The 20,214-nt window shown below is 40.8% G+C and overlaps 2 protein-coding genes across 4 annotated transcripts in view; one reads left to right on the forward strand and one right to left on the reverse strand.

Annotated features, from left to right (window-relative positions):
• Positions 1–19,789, forward strand: part of STEAP3 (STEAP3 metalloreductase) — a 21,131-nt gene extending 1,342 nt beyond the window's left edge. The window contains exons 2-4 of the mRNA XM_042437221.1: positions 650–1,177; positions 5,680–5,841; positions 13,981–19,789. Coding sequence (XP_042293155.1) covers positions 650–1,177; positions 5,680–5,841; positions 13,981–14,271 — 981 coding nt within the window. The 3' untranslated portion in view covers positions 14,272–19,789. The remainder of the gene's footprint in view (positions 1–649; positions 1,178–5,679; positions 5,842–13,980) is intronic.
• The window catches only part of C1H2orf76 (chromosome 1 C2orf76 homolog), a 41,755-nt gene that overhangs the window by 1,166 nt on the left and 20,375 nt on the right, over positions 1–20,214 (reverse strand). For all 3 annotated transcript variants that reach the window (XM_042446884.1, XM_042445245.1, XM_042447576.1), the window contains 2 exons: positions 4,068–4,184; positions 3,859–3,970 (listed from right to left, as the gene is read on the reverse strand). The gene's annotated coding sequence lies outside the window, so the exon portion shown is untranslated. The remainder of the gene's footprint in view (positions 1–3,858; positions 3,971–4,067; positions 4,185–20,214) is intronic.

Raw genomic sequence — 20,214 nt, forward strand, 5'->3', positions numbered from 1 at the left:
GCCCTTTGGATAGCAACACTTAATCTGTGCATATGTGCTGATATGCCAGTGGCTCTCACCAAAAATAACATTCATGTCAATTCCATTGATTTCAATGGGTCTTCTCTAGCTGAGACTGATAGATGTAGGCCCATGGCTTGTATATAGATTTAGTTAGAGAAACCAATTAAAACTCATACAATTTATGATATTTTTAAATCAAGTGAGGGCCTTTGCCAAAAAGCCTTGTAAAGTGTTTATGACAGTTCTCTGGCTCATGTCCTAAAGTTGACCTTAATGTTGCCTCGGAGGGTAGAGAGCTCTCCATCTCTGGAGGTCTTTAAACAGATGTTTGATGAGCATCTTTCTTGAGTACTTTAATTGTATATTCCTGCATGGCAGGCGGTTGGATTAGGTGACCCTCGTGATCTCTTTCAAATTGAAGATGCTGTAATTATCCAATTCTATTCAGGAAGAAGGCCCAGTTAACTGCATAGGAGCAGGCAGTGACAAGGATGCACAAACTTAGGAATCTTCTGCTACCACATCCCCAGGCATGTGACTACTTGCTAGCATAGTTCTGCATTACCCAGATTCCTTCAGCTGTACCCCTTTCCTGCACACCTGGTTTCCGTTTGCCAGTCCTTCACCGTCTCTCTCTTTGCCTCAGGTCTTCATTTGCTGTGACAACCAAGAAGCCAAACATGCCATTGGGGAAATTGCTCACACACTGGGATTCACCCCCGTGGACATGGGTGCCTTGATTTCAGCCCGTGAGATTGAAAACATCCCCCTCCGTCTCCTCCCTGCTTGGAAGATCCCTGTCTTTTTGGCTGTGGGGCTCTTTCTCTGCTTCTACACCTACAACTTCGTCCGGCAGGTTTTACATCCTTACATCCAGGACAAAAAAAACAAGTTCTACAAGATCCCTGTGGAGGTCGTCAACACCACTCTGCCTTGTGTCGCCTATGTCATGCTCTCACTTGTCTACTTGCCTGGTGTACTGGCAGCTGCCTTTCAGCTGTACCACTGCACAAAGTACAAGCGTTTCCCAGACTGGCTCGACCAGTGGCTGCAGCACAGGAAGCAGATAGGCCTCCTGAGCTTTTTCTGTGCAGCTTTGCATGCTGTGTACAGCTTATGCTTACCCATGCGGCGGTCCCATCGATACCTGCTGCTCAGTGAGGCCGTCAAGCAGGTACTGTGCACCTAGTTCTTTGGAATGCTGACATGTGTTTTCTTGTAATGTGTCTATTCTATTATGTATATCACTGTATCCAGTGGCATCTCTAGGGTTGGCTTCACACAGTGCGGTAACTCATGGTGTCACCCACTACATTATCTCTCTACCATACCATACCATACCATATCATACCATACCATACAGAATCCTTTGTTTTTCTGTACTAACATTATTCATAAATCATAATTCCCATATACAGTGGACCCTTCTGTAACAAAATCCGTATATGCTCAAGTCCCATTAAATATGACATAGCAAAATGGTGTCCCTTATAAAAAATGGAAGATCAAGGTAAATTTATACTTTTTTGAACATTTTCAAACCGTGGCTGCTTGAATCCATGTGTAAAAAGTCCGTGTATAAGAAGGGCCGACTGTATCACTTAATGTAATGGCAATCCTACATCTTTAAATTACAATATCATACAAAAAGCCTAAATGTATTTACATGTACATAGTTCAATGTGGTTAAAGTGAAAAAATTAAAAAGAATTTTAAAAATTTAAAAATTCTCTTTTCTCCTCCCACTGAGCCTCACCCCACTTATTTTCAGCCACACTCTATAGCACTTTAAAGGAGTGCAGATGAACGTCATAGTCCATTCCTGCCCAATGGCAGATGTTTGGGGAGCATGGTGTCACCCCGCTTAGGGTGTCACTTGGTGTGGCCTGCACCTTCTAGTGATGCCCCTGATAATATCCACAATTTCCCAGATGCCAAGGAATATCAGGTGCTGTAAGCTGTATTTCAGAGTAAGGAACAGGCAAACTCACCTATGAGTATTTCTTGCCTTAAGAAACACTATGAAATTCATGAGCTCACCAGAAACTGACAGGCTACTTGAAGGTACATCCACACACCAGCACTATAAGGACCATGCTTCCTGTCCCTGAAATAAGGGACATCTGGCAACTCTACTCCCACTTCAATATCCTAACTACTACACCTATATAGCCATTTCTTGTTTCTTAGACCTATTCAGCCATTGGGTAGATTTATTTCTACACACACGACACAGAGGTTCTGCTGCTGAAGTCAGTGAAGCTTCTGCATAATCAGTTTTAGAATCGCAGGATAAGAAGTGGTATTGAAAATGGGATACAGTGATGAGTTGCAGTTATCATTTTGTTACCCCTGCAGTATTGGTCCAAACTCTGTTGGTAGATGAAACTAAAATAAACCTATTGAATCAATGGATTGTTCATAAGTGTTCATCAACCATTCAACAGTTGATGCAGTGGGTCTGTTTTAGTTGAGACTAACCAATGCAGTCAGACCTCCTTATCCATGGATTCAACCTGCCATGGATTGAAAATATTCAAAATAGTTAAAATTCCAGAAAGCAAACCTTAATTTTGCCATTTCATATAAGGGACACCGTTTTACTATGCCATTATATTTAATGGGGCTTGAGCACCCATGGATGTTGGTCTCCACAGAGGATCCTGGAACCTAACCCCAGTGGATATCAAGAGCCCACTGTAGGATATAAAGCATTGTCTCTTAACTGGCTGTCAGATCATATTTGTTACAAGAGGCAAAGTATTTGTATTTGGTAAAAGAGGCAAAACAGGATCTTAATTCTATCTGTTTCTCTTCTGTGACTCTTGTAAATAAGTCCCAGCCAAGTCTCTGCCTATTTCTTTCTTTCATTGCCCTTTTTTTCTTTTCCCCAAGTGGCATCCTTGCTTCACAAATCACATCGATTTAATAGAATAAATGGATTGGGCCTAAGTGTCAGGCTCTGTAATATAGTACAAATCCCATTTCTTTTTTTCCATTAGCCTGAAACACGTCTCTCCTAAATGCACTTAAACCAAATCCCATTAAGACTCCCAGCAGCCAAGTATCCAGAGATCTATGCTTGTGGTCATAGTCTGTAACTGGAGACAACTCTCCATGTTAATTGCCACCTTCGGTGACGAAGCAGGGCCTGAGCTGGCAAGGACCCAAGTTCTTTGAAAGTGCCCCAGAGGTCAGTGAGAACAACATGGGTGTCCTCTCATGGCCAGGCTCTAAGCCACATTTAGTGATTCTCGGGCATTTGACTATAGGGTGGGGGCACAGAATGATCTTTATCTCAAATCCAGTTGTCATTCTTTTTCCATTCCAGCTGTCAGCTTCTCTCAGACAGACAAATATGAAGTCACTTATTCAGTCATAGGCATCAAATGGCATGGAGGAGCAATTTTGCTTCCTAAGAGCAGCAAATGGCACCCCTTCTTGCCCCCACATACATTAAGGTGCAGAGTCTGTAAAGCAGAAGTGGGCAACTGCAGAAGGGCACATTGCCATCATCTCTCAGAGCCCTGGTTTTATGGGGGGGGGGGGAGAGGCAGAAAAGGAATAAAGAATACAACTGTGAATACTTTTGAAAACCATTTAAAACATGAATGTAAAAATATTTTTAAAGTTTAAAAACAGCATCCAGTTACAAAGGGATACAACAGCCTTTCTTTAGAAAGAGTCAGTTTTCAAAAGCCTGTCAGAATAAAGAAGTCTGTGCCTGCCAGTGGAAATGTACCTTTTTCTGAGTTCTCTGGGGCCATCTGTAACTGATTATAGCATATGTAATCACATTATATCCCAATACAATTTTAGCCACAATACTAACAAAAATTATTAAATTTGACATACTTGCACAGTTCCAAAGTTTCTCTGCATCTGATGAGGTGTCAGACTTGATTGCAGGACTCTTCTACATGTGCTGCTCAGTAGTATTGCAACATGAGGATACAACCTTAAAACTCTAAATAAAAAAACCAAAATAGATAGAAATACTATAGAGAAGTTACACACTTACACTTTTGTTCCTCCCCAAAATATATAAATGAACATTCCAGTACCTTATTTAAAAAGGATGTACGTCTTAGCCTGAGGCAACCTCTGCTCCTCTTCAGCACTAGCTCTTTCTCTCTTTCTGAACACAGCTTGTAAATACAAAGCCTTTAGGGTTTCCTCACCTACTGGGTCAAACCAATAATTCATAAGAGTTACAGGACAAAAGAAGGGATTTCTATAGCGTGAATTATGACATTTGCTCCCCTCTGCTGATAGCCAAATTCTGCTGTCTGAGGGAGCTCTCTCAATCTGCATAAACAAACTTTGAAGGAACTAAGGCCATCAGTACACACTATGGGCCACATCAGTCCAAATGTAAGCAACAAATAATTAAAAATCTAAACAATGGAGTCTATATCTGGTTTTACTGGGGTCAGGTTTTTGGATGTGCCCCGTTTAATTATAGAGCTGCTACTCCTGAAGCAGAAAATGCCTATCATTGAAAACAGGTCTCCTTGTTGTTCTTGTGCCTCCAAGCTGATCCCAGTTTATGGCAACCCTATCCTAGACTTTTCTTGGCAAGATTTATTTGGAGATGGTTTTCCAGTTGCCACTGCCTTCCTTTCAGGCCCATAGATTGTGACTTGCCCAAGTTCACCAAATAGTTTTCTTTCTATGACAGAGCTGGGATTCAACCTTTGGTCTGCTTAAGTTCTAATCCAACATTCAAATTACTACACCATGCTGGCTCCCCAAATGGGTAGGGGCTGTAAAAAGTCTTACACAGCCTGCAGCCACACTACTTACTCTGGCTGAAAGGTAGGGCCAGCCTTGCAGTTAGAACATGAGCCTACAATTCCACATGAGAAGTGACCCTTGTTTAAATTACATGTATGCCTAGAAAGGAAAATAATTCAACCACAGAGAACTGCTAGCTCAGCACTCAGTGGTTTAGACAGTTATAAACACTGGACAAGGCTGAATCTTGAGTTCAGCTCCTTTAGTAGCTCTCCATGGGTAATTATTCTCTTACAAACTCTAATAATCTGAAGCAGTGTTTCCCAAATGTTGGTCCTCCAGATGTTTTGGACTTCAGCTCCCACAATTCCTGACTGCTGGCCATGGTGGCTAGGGCTTCTGAGAGCTGAAGTCCAAAACCTGGAAGACCAGAGTTTGAGAATCAGTGATCTAAAGGAATACAAGCACACATTGCATTTGAAACACAACCTCTCCAGGAAGTACACGTTGCCTTTGAAACACATAACCTCTCCAGGAAGCAAACTGTAGCTGAAGGAAAGAATTGCTTTCAGCCAAACATAAAACCAAAAACAAAACTAAAACCAAAAAAACAACAACCATGCCGCCTAATGTCAAAGATAGTAATTGAATACAGAGGAAAATTTACTTTGGAAGGCAGAGGCAAGAGAGCAAATGTAAAAGAGTGTGCTGTAGATAAACAATAGTGTGTAGTCAATGGCACAACCTAATAGCATAAATTGGAGTGGAAGTCACCCATATGCTGGATTATACTGCTTAATCATTAACGTCTCTGGCAAATAATTACCAGGCAACTGTGTTCGGGATGTTTCAAGTCCACATGGTATAAGGAGAGGGAAATATGTATCTTCAGCTCTCTTGGTTTATTGTTGATGTTTTTGCCATTGTTCCCACCCTCAGGTGGAGAGGAAAACCGATGCCTGGGTAGAGGAGGAAGTCTGGAGAATGGAGGTCTACATCTCCTTTGGCATCATGGCCCTTGGCTTACTCTCCTTACTTGCCATAACGTCTCTTCCTTCCATCTCCAACTCTCTCAACTGGAGGGAATTCAGTTTTATTCAGGTAAATTTGGGGGACAGTCCTCAAGCCATTTTCTCAGGGCCAAACCAGGCACAGCAGGGTACCTATTCACATCTCTGTTTTATCAATACTGTTATCAGTGAAAGGAATACTCAGCTCTTCTCCCTTGCAATTGCTGCAGTCACCATTTTCTCTCCTGTCTCCAGTCCTGAACCAGGAGGAAAAAAAGAGTCGCAGAACAGATCTGAGAGGAAATGAGGTTTCAGCAGCCCTTGTCCCACCCGCTGCTTATTCCTAAAACAAGACTGGCACCCTCCCCTTTATATGTGGAAAGGAATATGCCCACACTGTTCTGTCTAGTTGGGCTCCCAGATATACCCCAGGGTAACTTCTATTACTTAGTCTACATCTGCACTATAGAAATAATGCAGTTTGACACTGCTTCAACTGCTATGGCTCAACTGTAGAACCCTGGGATTTGTAGTTTTGTGAGCTATCTAGCCTTCTCTGTCAGAGCACTCTGATGTCACAACAGACTACAAATACCAGGAATCTGTAGCATGGAACCATGGCAGTTAAAATGTTTTCAAACTGCATTATTTCTGCAGTGCAGATGCAGCCTCATTTTCTACTGACAAAAACAACAATGTAAGTGAAAACACTAGCCAGTATATTCCAGCATGCTCTTTTGTGTGCCACTTTTTCAGATGCATAAAAGTCCATATTTCAACAGATGGGAGAAAATAAAACAAATGGAAATTAGAGATATTTAGAAACTGGTTAAAATTTAGCCCTCTTCTAACTGTCCAAACAGTCACAGGATGTGTATAATTTCACAAAAAAATTGAATGTTAACTCAAGATCAACTGTCTTTTGCTTAACCAGAGAAAAGTACCTCATCCACTGATGGCTTAGGACATGTGATCAGACAAAGAAAGGATGAGACTGCCTTATAACAAATCTAAAAATTATGGCCTGGGACAGATGGGCCAAAAGTGGCATGCCACCGCCGATACTAAGATTCCAGAGCACGTAACATCCACACGCTCCAGAACCCTAGTACATATGGATGGCACCATCTTCACATGGCGCCATCCATACGGGGTGCGTGTGCATGACACAAGAGTGGTGCCATGTCCACACCTCCAGGCGCCACGCTTCCGTCATGAATGCATCACAATGCACCAATGGTGCACTGATGACGGTGTCCACGTGTACCAAGAAGAACCCAGTTTTTCCAAGTTATTTTTGCTCCAGAGGGACGCCGTGTGGTTTGGCTGCTGCGGCGTTCCTCCGGGGAAAACTGGGCGCCTCCAGCCCACCTTTTCAGGGCGGTATGTACCGGGCCAGTATTTCTACAGATTGGGTCTGTTTTATCCGAAATGCTTGGAACCAGAAGTGTTTGGGATTTGGGTTTGTTTTTTTTTTTTTTTTTTGGATTTTGGAATACCTGTATTTGCATATACATATGCAGTATCTTCGAGATAAGACCCAAATTTAAATACAAAATTCATTTATGTTTTCAATGTATCTTACATATAACCTGAAGGTAATTTTATAAGTGCATTTAATAATTTTGTGCATGAAAGTAACTCCTACAAAAATTTAGGTTGCATCTACACTGTAAAGTAGTTTGACACCACTTTAAGTGCTGTAGCTTCATCTTATGGATTCCTGGAATGTGTAGCTTTACAGGGTCTTCAGCCTTCCTTGCCAAAGATTGCTGGTGTCTCACCAAACTACAAATTCCAGGATTCTGTAGGAAGAATCCATGGCAGTTAAATTGGTGACAAACTGCATTATTTCTACAGTGTGAATGCACCCATAGGCTAAACCCCAGATTTTAAATGCATCAAGTGAGTCCCTGACAGTTTGATGGTAACACAGCCAGACATTGAAAACTAGCTTCTATTGTGGTCCTAGTAGGGAAACAATCTGATGGTCACCTTTAATGTCTTGTTTGTGTGCATTTCAATATAAGGCATAATTCCACTGTAAAAACTAGAATCTCCCAGCCAAAGTGCTCCCTATGACAGTTTCATAGGCCTCTACACCAGAGCCTATTATTCTTACTGGATAGGAGACATAGCTGCCATGAGCCAAATAATGGAAACCGAGTTACGATTTATAAGTTGTGATGTATAGGTTGCATTAAAGTTAAAGGTTTCCCCTTTGACAAGGTTGTCAAGTCGTGTTCGACTGTGGGGGGCAGTGACTATCTATCTTCATTACTAAGCCAAAGAGCCAGCATTGTCCAAAGATAACTCTTTGATCCTGTGGCCAGCATGACTGCACAGAACACTGTTACTTTCTCACTGAAATGGTACCTATTTATCTACTTGCACTTTAACATGCTTTTGAACTATTAGGTTGGCAGAAGCTGGGACTAGTGACAAGAACTCACTCCGTCACACGGTGCTTGGGCCTCGAACTGCCGACCTGCTGATCTTGCAGTTGTCAGAGTCAGTGTCTTAACCACTGAGCCACTGTGTCTCTTAAGTTACATAATAATTATAAATTACATAACAATTATTCATAATTAATTCCTTTCCCAGATAACAACAGCATAACTAAATTACAACTTTGCTCTTTTCTGGCATAACTCCAACTTTAAAACAGTAATATTTAATAGCTTTAAATTAATAGCTTTAAATTAATAACTTTAATAGCTTTAAATTAAATGTACGACATACACAAACACACACACACAAATAAGAGGCAGAAATTCTTCCACCCAGGCTACTCTTGCAACTTCATCAAGACAGGAGTAGTCACTCATCAGTAGCGCTGTTGCCACTTTGCTTTCCCAGAATTTTGGGGTTTCTACAAAGAGGATTTAAAAAGTGGACCAAAAGAAGATTTTAAAAGTTGATCAGTATCTGGCACATATAGTGTCCATGGCTTGGAGGTTTATGTCCCGCCCACAGGGTTTGTGTGGAAAGATCTGATGACTATTCTGTTGACAAATGTTTTTGTTATAAATTATATAAAGTAGAATTGTGTGCTTGCTACTGTGGAGGGTTTTTTTTTTTAGAAAGGAACAAGTAGAGTATCTAATTTTCTTTAATGTTATTGTTCAGTTATTTAATTAAAAGAATTCAAAAATCTAAAAAATAAAAGTTCAACACCTGAGTCCTAGGCCAAACTGAAAAGTGACTTCCTGCCTCCTCTGCGTTGCCCAGTCCTGTTCTAAAGTAATTAAAAGTAACTATTTTAAAGTTTATAAAGTAAAAAAAAACTTTCTAAAAGCTGTAACTGGAAATTGCAATGGCTAATTACTTTTGAGAGGTCTCAAAACCACAACTAATTATGTTTTTCAAATACAACTATCTATACCCTGCTTTCTCCCCAAACTTCCTGAATATGTCCCTTATAAAAATGGACAATCAAGGTTTGATATTTGAAGTTTATACTTTTTTTGAACATTTTCAAACCGTGGATGCTTGAATCCGTGTATAAAAAATCCATGTATAAGAAGGGCTGACTGTATGAGACGCAGAGTGGGCTGCATCAGAAGGGAACCCTTGACCCTCCACATATTTTGGCTTATAACTCCCATTATCCCCTATGCAGCAAGTGCAATAATAAAAAAAAATATGAGTGCTGTGGTCCAAAGTATTACTTCACCCTAGAGTTAAAAAGATACCTGTGAATGAACCAAGTGGCTACAAGCAACACAAAAACCAGATTTCTGTGTTCTGCAGAACTGCTCCACAGACAAGAGATCAGAGTTACTTTCATGTGAGATAGGTTTGTCTTTGATAGGAAAAGGAACCCAAGCTTGGTGAAAGTGTATAGTACATAAATAGATCTTGCTGAGATGAATCCTGGTCTCCTAGCAAGATCAAACCATGCCTCTGCTTGCTCAGAAATTGTTCCTGCAAATCCACTTAGATCCTTCTCTTCATTTCCTGTCCTAACATTTCTTGCTGAGCGCCTGCTCTGCTTCTCGTGCTAATCTTGTAAATCAGAAATGCAGAATACCCTTAAAGCCATTTTTCTGTCTTCCCTCGCTGCCAGGCAAGGAATGTTCCCTCCAGACAAACAGCTAGCTCTCTCTCAGTTCAGCCATGTATAACATGATAGTGGCATGAGACTGGGTAAATTATGGAAGGCCACTAAGAACTACATTCCATTCAGACCCCAGTTCAGCCATTCAGAAAACAATCCATTTTGGCCTGGATCTCCAACTCAGGTTGATACTCAGAAATCCAGAAAAATTGTCACTAAGCATTAACTGTTGCTGGAAATCAAAAAGCTATCTATGACTGTTTTTGTTTATCTACCAGAATCAGATGCAATTAGTAGTGATAGTACTGAAATTTCAGTCAGACAAGTGCAGATATTTTTGTGATTTAAAAAAATTATTGAGAAAATAGATTTGTAGGTAACTTTTTTATTTGATAGCAGAATTCAGAGAAATTTACAGTAGTTTCCTCTTTAGTGGAAAAGCTGTGACAGATGAATATGTGCAGAGACTTTTGTACCAGAACAGCCTTTTTATTTGGAGGGTATCCAAACGAATGCTTTCATCCCCTTAGTTTTCCAAGCTCATGCGGAAGCACCATTCCTCACTAGCATGAAGAATGGAGAATTGTGCATCCGAGGGCCAAAATCCTACTTAGGGATATTCTTGGGAGCTATAAATCCAGCGATGGGTGAAGTCAAGAGGTACAGTGGGGCCAAGCCACAATAGGTAAGACCAGATGTAACACATATTGATTCAGACATTTTCCCTCTTAGCATAAAAAGCCCAGTTAAAATGTGTAATGCAAGGCTACACAGGAGGAGCACAGCTCAGGTCCATGCAGTGATTTTCAGCCTTAAGCTCCTTATCTCTAATCACTGATCACACAAGAGTGTGTGGGCATAGGCAACCCCACGGGCTGAAAGTCCCTCATCCTTGACTTATTGAATAGGGAGCTTATATAGAAGGTTTATATAGAGTTGCCCACACCCTCTCCCCCAGAGATTAATCTTCCCAAAATCATTTCAATATCTAAAGGCCAGTGAAATGTATTACAAACCAACAAAGGTCACCACAACCACTACCCTATAGGAATAACACATGCAAGGTTCCAGTGTTGGAAATCTGCTTCCTATGGCCTTTGAACACTGCTGTACATATACTCAGTGCAAGCTGATGTGGAGAGTTTCTATAGACTCATGATTTATCATGAGGTTAAGTAAAAAAGATGATGAAACAGAAGGGTCACGAGTCTTAACCAATGCCTTCATTCTGTCTAGTAAAATTTTCCCCATGTCAGAACTTGGGAGTGTTTTTTATAAAGTTTAAAGCATTTCCTCAGTTTTGAAAGCTACTTGCCAGGTCGTCTGAGATGCTCCAGTTCAGAAAACACAGCTACTTGCAGGTACAAACTCCCTCTGAATAAACCTAGCCCTCTACAAAAATAGGAACACTAATATTAAATATATGTTCTGTGTGAGATATAGAAAACTCAACAGCTAATATCAGTCAGTTCAATGCCTTGTTTTTAATCATTTTTCTTTACATTTCTCCAGCTGCACTTTCACAAAATTCTCTGCCCTAAATAATGGTCTTTTTTGCTTCTCTGCCCTCTAGCGGTGAAAGGTCCTACATGAGCAGAAGATATGCCTTTAATAGACAACTGAAGTCTCCACTGAGACATGGGAATTGTGCACTGGGAAGGGAGGAAAGTCCAGCATTTCCTTGGCTCTGGAATATTTTCCAATCAGGCTGGAAATCTTTGTATATGAATACAGTGGGGGTTACATCTGAGAGAGATAAAAGGGATTGCACTGAACATTATATTCTCTAAAAATAAATTAAAATATCTCTGCTTTGCTAGGTTTTATTTAAGCAACTGTGTAACTCACTGGGGATAATGGCCTGGGTCTTGTTTCCATCCCACAAACAGAACAGTTGAAAGTTTTTTGTGGGTTTTTCGGGCTATGTGGCTTTGTTGTAGAAGAGTTTCTTCTTGACATTTCACCAGCATTTGTGGCTGGCATCTTCAGAGAATGCTTGCCTGGAAAGGAGTTGGGTATGTATATACTGTCTGACCCTGGGAAGGCAGGAATGATTTGCAGTGTTCCTTCCTTTTCTTTTTCCATGGTGAATTGGATGTTAGGGTGTATGTTGTTCAGACGGTTCAGGAACACAGCCAGATCTTCTTCTCCATGGCTCCAAATGGTGAAAGTGTCAAAGAAAACAAAGGAACACTGCCATTCTTGGATATCCTAGTCATCCCGCAAACCTAAACAACGTTTGGGCCACACAGTATACAGAAAACCTACACATATGGACAGATACCTTCACAAGAACTCAAACCATCACCCAGGACAAAAAAGGACAATAAAAACACTGGTAGACTGGGCAAAAAGGATCTGTGAACTCCACTTCTTGGAACATGAACTGAAGCACCTGGACCGGGCTCTACACGCTAATAGTTACTCCAACTCTGACATCAGAAGGGCTGCCAGGCCCAGAAAAACCCAGAGGAGGGAAGACAAGCAGCCACCCAAAGGGAAGGTATTTTTTACCATACATCAAAGGAGTCACAGACAGAATAGGGAAACTGGTGAGGAAACACAACCTTCAAATGGTTTACAAATCGACGAAAAAAATCCAGCAAATGCTTCACTCAGCCAAGAACCAGAGAGACCCTCTCACAGCCGCAAGAGTTTACACCAAACACATTGTGCAAACAAAGATCAAAGAACATGAGAGACACTGCAGACTGGGTCAGCCAGAAAAATCAGCAGGAACAGAACATGTTATAAACCATCCTGGGCATAAAATGCTGTTTGAAAACACTGAAATTCTGGACCATGCCAACAATGACCATTGTGAAATCCACAAACACCTGGACAATTTCAACAGGAAAGAGGAATGACTTAAAGTAAACAAGGTTTGGCTACCAGTCCTGAAAACAGCAAGATGAAGACTCAACAAATGCAAATGAGAAATCTCCCAGGGTCAAGGGTTTCCTAGCACCCACTTTCTCAAACAGACACTAATCCTCTTTTGCATACCCTCCCACCCTGAGGCCTGCCACCAGGCATGCAAATCACTCCTGCCTTCCCAGGGTCACACAGTATATATATACCCAACTCCTTTCTAGGCAAGCATTCTCTGAAGATGCCAGCCACAGATGCTAGTGAAACATTAGGAAGAAACTCTTCTAGAACATGGCCACATAGCCCGAAAAACCCACAAAAAACTATGGATGCCGGCCATGAAAGCCTTTGACTCCATGTCAGAACAGTTGAAAGCTCTTTTTCTTCACAGAACCTATGTTGATCCATCAAAGCTTCCAGTAGGAGAAAGTGGGTGTGAGATTTTCATGTCCTTCTCCTGCAGTGCCATTTTCATTTTTTTGGAAGCCACAAGGAGCTGTGGGAGAACTAATGGCTGAGGATCACCTGCAGTAAACAGGATTTTTCAATGAGGACAGTTGTTATCACAAGTACTTAGGGTCCAAACCAGTGTTTTTGATATTAGTTTTTTACATTTTATATAAGGGACACAATTTTACTATGCCACTTCAACATCCATGGATGTTGGTATCCACAGGAAGTCCTGAAACCAAACCCCAGTGAATAGCAAGGGCCTGCTGTAGTTGCAATACAGTAGGCCCTCAGTGTCAGTGAAGGTTTCTTTCCGAACCCTCTCCCCAGATACTCAAAAGCATGGGACCTCAAGTCCCATTATTGTCAATGGATGAGCAGTTGTGTTGAAATAGGTATGTGCACACACCGCCATTGACAATAATGGGGCAGGGCTGTCCATGGATGTTCTGCAAATTGCTAGCTTGCTGATATGGAGGGATGTGAAATAGGGATGTGGTGGCTTAGTGGTTAAAATGTCAATTCTAATGATCAGAATATCGGAGGTTGCCAGTTCAAGGCCTAAGTGCAGCATGATGGGGTGAGCTCCCATCACTAGTCCTAGTTCAAAAGCATGCAAATGGATATAGATAAATAGTACCACTTCGGTGGAAAGGTAACAGTGTTCAGTGCAGTCATGCTGGGCACATGACCACCAAAACAGTTCTCGGACAATGCTGGCTCTTCGGCTTAGTAATGGAGATGAGCATCACCCCCTACAATTGTTTATGACTAGACATTCATGTCAAGAACTACCTTTACCCATACCCTTACTTTGAGGAAAATAACACATTTTCCCCTCCTTTCCAGTCCAATCTTGGCTTTGTTGCTTTGGTGATCAGCACTCTCCATACCCTGACTTACGGCTGGGGAAGGGCCTTTGATGAAAGCCAATACAAGTTCTACCTGCCTCCCACCTTTACCCTCACGCTACTGGTGCCATGTGCCATAATCCTGGCTAAACTTTTCTTCCATCTTCCTTGTATGAACGAAAGACTGCGGCGCATCAGGAATGGGTGGGAAAGGGGCAGGTACGTCAAATTCACTTTGCCCAGAGCATCTGAGGAGTTTTCGAGTGGAGAAAGCAGCAGCATTGTGTGACACTGCACCTTTTTCCCCCAAAGAGCACTATGAAGATTCTGGGTTTTATAAGGAGGTTTGTTTGTTTGGTATCTCTGAGTGGTGGGTGATAACTGCTATTTTATTTGGCATGATTTTTGGGCAGAAGGGGAGTTACCAACACACCAGCGGGTAGAACAACATTTATAATAGACAGATAATTCTCTAGCAAAATTTTTTGAATGATTGCCTTAAAACATCAGTGCAAAACTTCAGCTTTGCCACTTTAAAGAAAGAAAAAATAACACTACTCTGGAAATACAGGATCACAATCAATATAAGAGTGGAACATAACTTGGGAATTGTTTTCTCTGTGGCTCTTTGGACACCCAGCAGCTGGTTGCTTTTCTAAAGACAGCAATCCTTTATGTACTTGTTCAGGAGCAAATGTACTGTGTATGTTTAATAATTATTTATAATGAATGACACTTAGGATTGCCTGCAAATGATGATTCTTGGTGCACCAGAATTAGTTTGGATGAGCAGGTTGAGCACTAAGCAGATTTTCTAGCAAACAAGCTGTATTGTATTCAACAGGATTAATTTCCAAGCAAATTTCCAGGTAAACTTATGGAGTACCACAATCTTGATACCAAACCAACTTAAAAATTCACCTAGGACAAGTTCTCACAAGCAGCTAACACTTGATGTAATAGTACTGTATCTCAGATTGGAGCTACATGTTACATTAATTACACTGCTTCCGATAAAACAAGAATGAGAATAAGACAGCCCCCCTGATGATGTTGTGACTTACACACCTAGCTTTCCTCAACTTTGCCTGTGTTTGTTAGAGCTGCAGGAGCTTGCAGTCTATCAACATATAAAGGAGTGGATAATTCCCACTCTTGCACAGGCCCAGCAACCACACCTTTTAATACCACCTTCTGTTCTTATATGTTTCCAATGTTTTTTGTTTTCCCAATCAACTTAATTCCCTGGCACGTGTTACAACACATAGAAATTCCAGTCTTTCCCCTTACATGCAGCAAATTTACATTTCACATTCATATAATGATTGCAGTCAACCCTTTGATACCTACGGATAAATGAAACTGCAAAAATGCTATAGACCATTGCCTGTTAACATGTTATCCAATTCGGCTACATTGACTTTTCAGTCTTGCTCCTTATCCTAGCATTGTCTGTTGGGTCAAGGAAAATGTGAATTAATTCATTTTCTTGCAAACAAAAAGTGCAGAGGTTGAATGGCAACTTCCATTCCAAAGACTGAGTGATCACAAGCTGGCAGCTATCCACAGTAACATAAAGTAGCACATTTCAGGCATAGATGATTCACAAGGAACATTTCCTCCAATAGCTCTGATTCTGTGTCATTCTCCATTCTACTAATCTCCTACTCCGGTATTTTCAGATAACTCAAAGGGAAGAACTTCCCTTTTCCAAGAATAACTTGGAAAGAGTACATAGAGAGGGAGATTCATATCACAGTACATGAGCAAGATTGTGAAATTATTGTTTAAAGCAGTATTGGGGAAATTACATGTTGGGAGGACAGAAGAGGGAAGAAAGTGTTTGGCTGTCAGCAAGCCACTGAAGAGCACAAGATTTGTACTACTGTCTCCAACACACTGACAAATACAATTGCTCCCTGCAACTGATGGTTGAGGGACATCTATTTTTAAGGTACACACTAGTCCACATCTGTCTGAATTGGGAGTTCTCCAAGCCATTAACTTGTTCACACATTCACAGGTGGTCAGAATATGACATCTTAAATATCAAATCTTAATTTAATTGTGCAACTGTGGCCTATTAGGTAACATTAGGCAGCAGTATACATTATCTCTCCCTTGGCTATGCTGGCTAGGATTGATGGGAGTTTCAGTCCCAGCAATGTCTGGAGGGCCACAGTTCACCCTCACTGTATTTCCACCCAGTTTTCTCTGTCTTTAAGGCAAATCAAAACATCACATAATGGAGAGGTTATACATTGAAACCCCATTTTCTCTTCTTGGTTTGCCAAATTGGCACCAAGATGTGTAGTAGTCAAATGCAAACCAGATTCATCATGAATATTTGTTTGATTAATCAGGGAGGATTTGGCAACAGCTGTAACAATGAAACAAACTTTGGAGGGCCTTCATAAAGAGCAACCACTGAGTGTCAAGGCAGCTGAATAGCTAATACAAACTAGAATGAAAAGTGGAATGAAGCTGATTGACGCTCCCATCTGTGTTGTCCAAAATAAAGTAAAAAATCATGGTGACACTTCATTACCAAGTGTAACACAAATAGTTGACATACAGTAAATGGAGGATGACAGTTAATGAACATTATCATGTTATTACTGACCTTGTAGATGTTTTGGATTTCAACTCCCAGAGGCCCTAGCCAGCATAGTAAGTGGTCAGGGATTCTGAGAACTGAAGTCCAAAACATTGGGAGGTAGAAATATTGAAGACAACTGAACTATAGAATCAGGGCAATAGTCTGCTTGTTGTGTCACTACAGTAAGCGCACGTGTAGGAAGGGATTCAGTGTGCACACACACATACACACATCCAACAGATTTATATTTATCCATATGACCACTGCTAAGCAACTCTGCTGAACTACTAGGAGTACATCTTTTAATGTCACATTCCCTTCCAGTCCCACTAACTGTTGCATATAGCTAGAACAGGATTCAGGCCTCTGGTGTTTCTCCCATTTTTTCAGGACAGACAACACTATGCTCTATAGACAGAACGGGTCCCCACTGCCCAACTTTGTGAGGTCACAAGACTATAGGACAATCTGCAGATATAAAAAAAGAACATTAGCTTACCTGCAAGCTTCTGTGTTAAATATGAATCTTGTCTTACGACATACTGCAAGATCAAGAATGCCACAGTTCAAAGAAAATATACATACATATATTGCACACAGGGTTTTTCACTTTACTTGAATTCAGATAGGTAATGTGTGGAATTTGACACAGAAGTTTCACAGAGAATTATGGGAAGAAATGCAGTATGCAGCAGTGACAATGTTCCTTTATATTATTCACAGAAAAAAAAATGTCCAGAAAGTTTTTTTTAAGCAGTTTGGCAATTCTGCATGGGTGGTCTGTCCAGATGCTCTTGAGTCTACTGAGCCACTGAGCTGCAAAATTTGTGGAAATAACAAGTGAGCAGGGAAGGGGCTAGACCAAATAGCTTCCCTCACACATGTTTGTAGCACAAATGTCAGCAGGCATCTGAACGCAGAAAGCCTTCTGTGCAGGCTAGAACTTCAGTAGTATAGGGTTCAAGCTTTTAGGAAGCATCTGTATATTATCCATATGCATGGAGATCCTGCCCATGTAGATTCCAGGTTAAGGTCTAATTGGCACACACCACGTCTGGGTAAAGCTGTTTGGCCAAGCCCTATTCCATACTCATCAGTTACTTTGCCCAGAATTTTGGTCAGTTTTGAACATGATCATAGGGGAGCCTGAAAGGCATCCAAAGCACTTATGCAGGAAAAGCATCAGGCAGTCGAACAAGCAAAAACTCTGTTTACGCAGGCTGACCTTTCTAGACAAAAATAGTTAATTCAGGTAGCAAAAATTTTCAAATAACCTGGAATTCACTGCCATTGTGTGATCATTCCCATTGACACTTGGTAGTCAAATATCTCTTGAGAAGTTCCCCATGGATCTGTCTTGTTGCTAAGTGCAAAGCAGCTTCAAATACAGCTGTGAGGTATGAATGAGAAAACTCTACTTGACTTGTTGCTCCACTTTGAGGTTTGTGTGTCCTTCTTTTGTGGGAGTGCAGCTGGCTACTTAAGTTCTCAGAAATGTGTTGGGTATCACTGTGACTAGGGCATTCTTAGCTATGCTAAGAGTGGGTTTATAACAAGCACCATCTTCACATATATTTTATACAGTCTTGTTCAGAACCTGTGTTACACAGTATGAAAGCTGTGAATGGTGACATCACCCCTTTGAATGTCTTTTCCATAGTTTTTTATATTAAAAAAACAGCTTCTTAATCAAGGGTTAGTAGCAAAAGTGAGATATGTTTTTAAAGAGAGACAAATTGATCAGTTTATATGCAGTATAAATCAGAGATTTGATGTGTCTGGAAAGCTGTGATCTTCAGTGATACTGCTAATGCTAGGGGTGAGGTAGGATCCCTTCCAAAGCTATCAAATACATTGGAAGAAAAAGCCAAAAAGATGCCAACATTAGGACAAATAAAATTACTAATTTTCCCTTAAGAAGCAACAGGGTATCTGCCAAATAATGAAGGCAACAAAGAGAAGGTGAGAGGAGCAGAGTTTGTAAGGAAATGGTCTCATGGAAGACCTGTGTCCAGTAGTTCTTAGCTTTTGAGATTCTAGGGGCTTCAGCTTCAGGACTACACATCATTGGCCACTTTAGCTACGGCATCTGAAAGCTGAAATCCACAGCATGTGGAAAATCAAAGGTTGAAAAACAGTGCTTCTTCCTTCACTGGTATCCAACTATAGCCAGAAAACAAAAAGGCTGCTACTCAGGAGTAACAAAGAGTTCAGATGCATACACCCCACATTCTATATATGTTAATTCTGAAATCTAAATGTGTATACATGGATTCACTTTCCATAATTTGCTCTGCTTTAACAATACAACCATTTGGCACAATGGACTAAGCATGGAATCTGGTGGCGGGGCAAGAAATATTGGAAACTGGGAGAAAAAAGAACTGTGCAAGGCTCTTGACGTCAGCTTCCTGGTAGCCATCCTACACGGCTCTCTGCTTTCATTAGATGGCACTTATATTTTCCAGTTTTCTCCACAACCATGAGTTCCAGAAGCATGCTTTAAATCAAACTAAGCCTCCAGTTTTGCCCTATATATTTTAATGTGCAGTGCTCACAAGAAAGTGCAGCTTTAATAAGTGTAATTCAATAGACCATCTGATCCATATCAAAAGATGCTCATGTAGTTGTTATATTCATACACATTACTCATATTTCTTCAATAATGCCAACTGCTTTACATGTAAACGTTGAAGTAGCCAATTTTCAGAATTTCTTGTCCTTACATGTGTACACTGAACAGCTTCCAATGTTTCTATTGCCAGAAAACATTTGAAAAGTGATTCTGTTCTGTTCCAGAAGTAACTTTTTGGTTTTGGGTTTTTTTGGGTTTCTTTTGGGGGGGAGTTGCAATAGGAAACAAAATGCCCTATATAAATACTTTCTGCATAGTTAATCCATCAGTATTGGGAGAGAAGGGTTATGTAATGCTTGTGTGAAAATACACCAATGTTATTTTTCTATTTGTATTCTGTATGGATATACTGCTGTAATATAAGAAATATGTGACGTATGCACTGCCTAATTTGTGCCTTGGAAGACTTAACCAGCTACCATCCTGATTCAAAATGGGTCCCTTTTTTTGTTCTTGCCATCATGTTTAAAATATAATCAGGACATATCCATGAAATGGAAACATTAATGTTAGGTGTTATTTGCTATGTACCCTACCACTACTTCTTTACAATAAAAGGCTATTTCTAAAGTCCATTTGCATTTTTCCCTTGTGTTGCAAACTAAAGCACATTTCTCCTTCTCCCCTTGTCAGGAAGGGGTGAATTCCTGATAGCATTGCAAAGGTTCAGAGAGAGGACATCCTATGGTAGATGGAGGCTATCATCTCCTGGCACTTTAGCTTCTTGTGAAAAGGGGCAGTCTTGAATAAAGGAGGAAGAGAGGAACCAAATGGGTAGAACACACTTGTCAAAAGGACCTGTGCAGATTCAGCAAGTCTTTTGAGAAGATGACAGTTTCCTCCATCTCCCCATCATCCCACACTGACCTGAAACTGCCAAGGCAATAAAAGTTACCTGAATGTCTACAGAAGGAAGGTATAGCATTAATATGTAAGGAGAGAAAAGGCAATGGGCATCTTTCCCTCTTCATCATTTTTTTTAGCCAGTTCTTCAAAAG

This window comes from Sceloporus undulatus, chromosome 1, assembly GCF_019175285.1.
Source record: "Sceloporus undulatus isolate JIND9_A2432 ecotype Alabama chromosome 1, SceUnd_v1.1, whole genome shotgun sequence".
NCBI lineage: Eukaryota > Metazoa > Chordata > Lepidosauria > Squamata > Phrynosomatidae > Sceloporus > Sceloporus undulatus.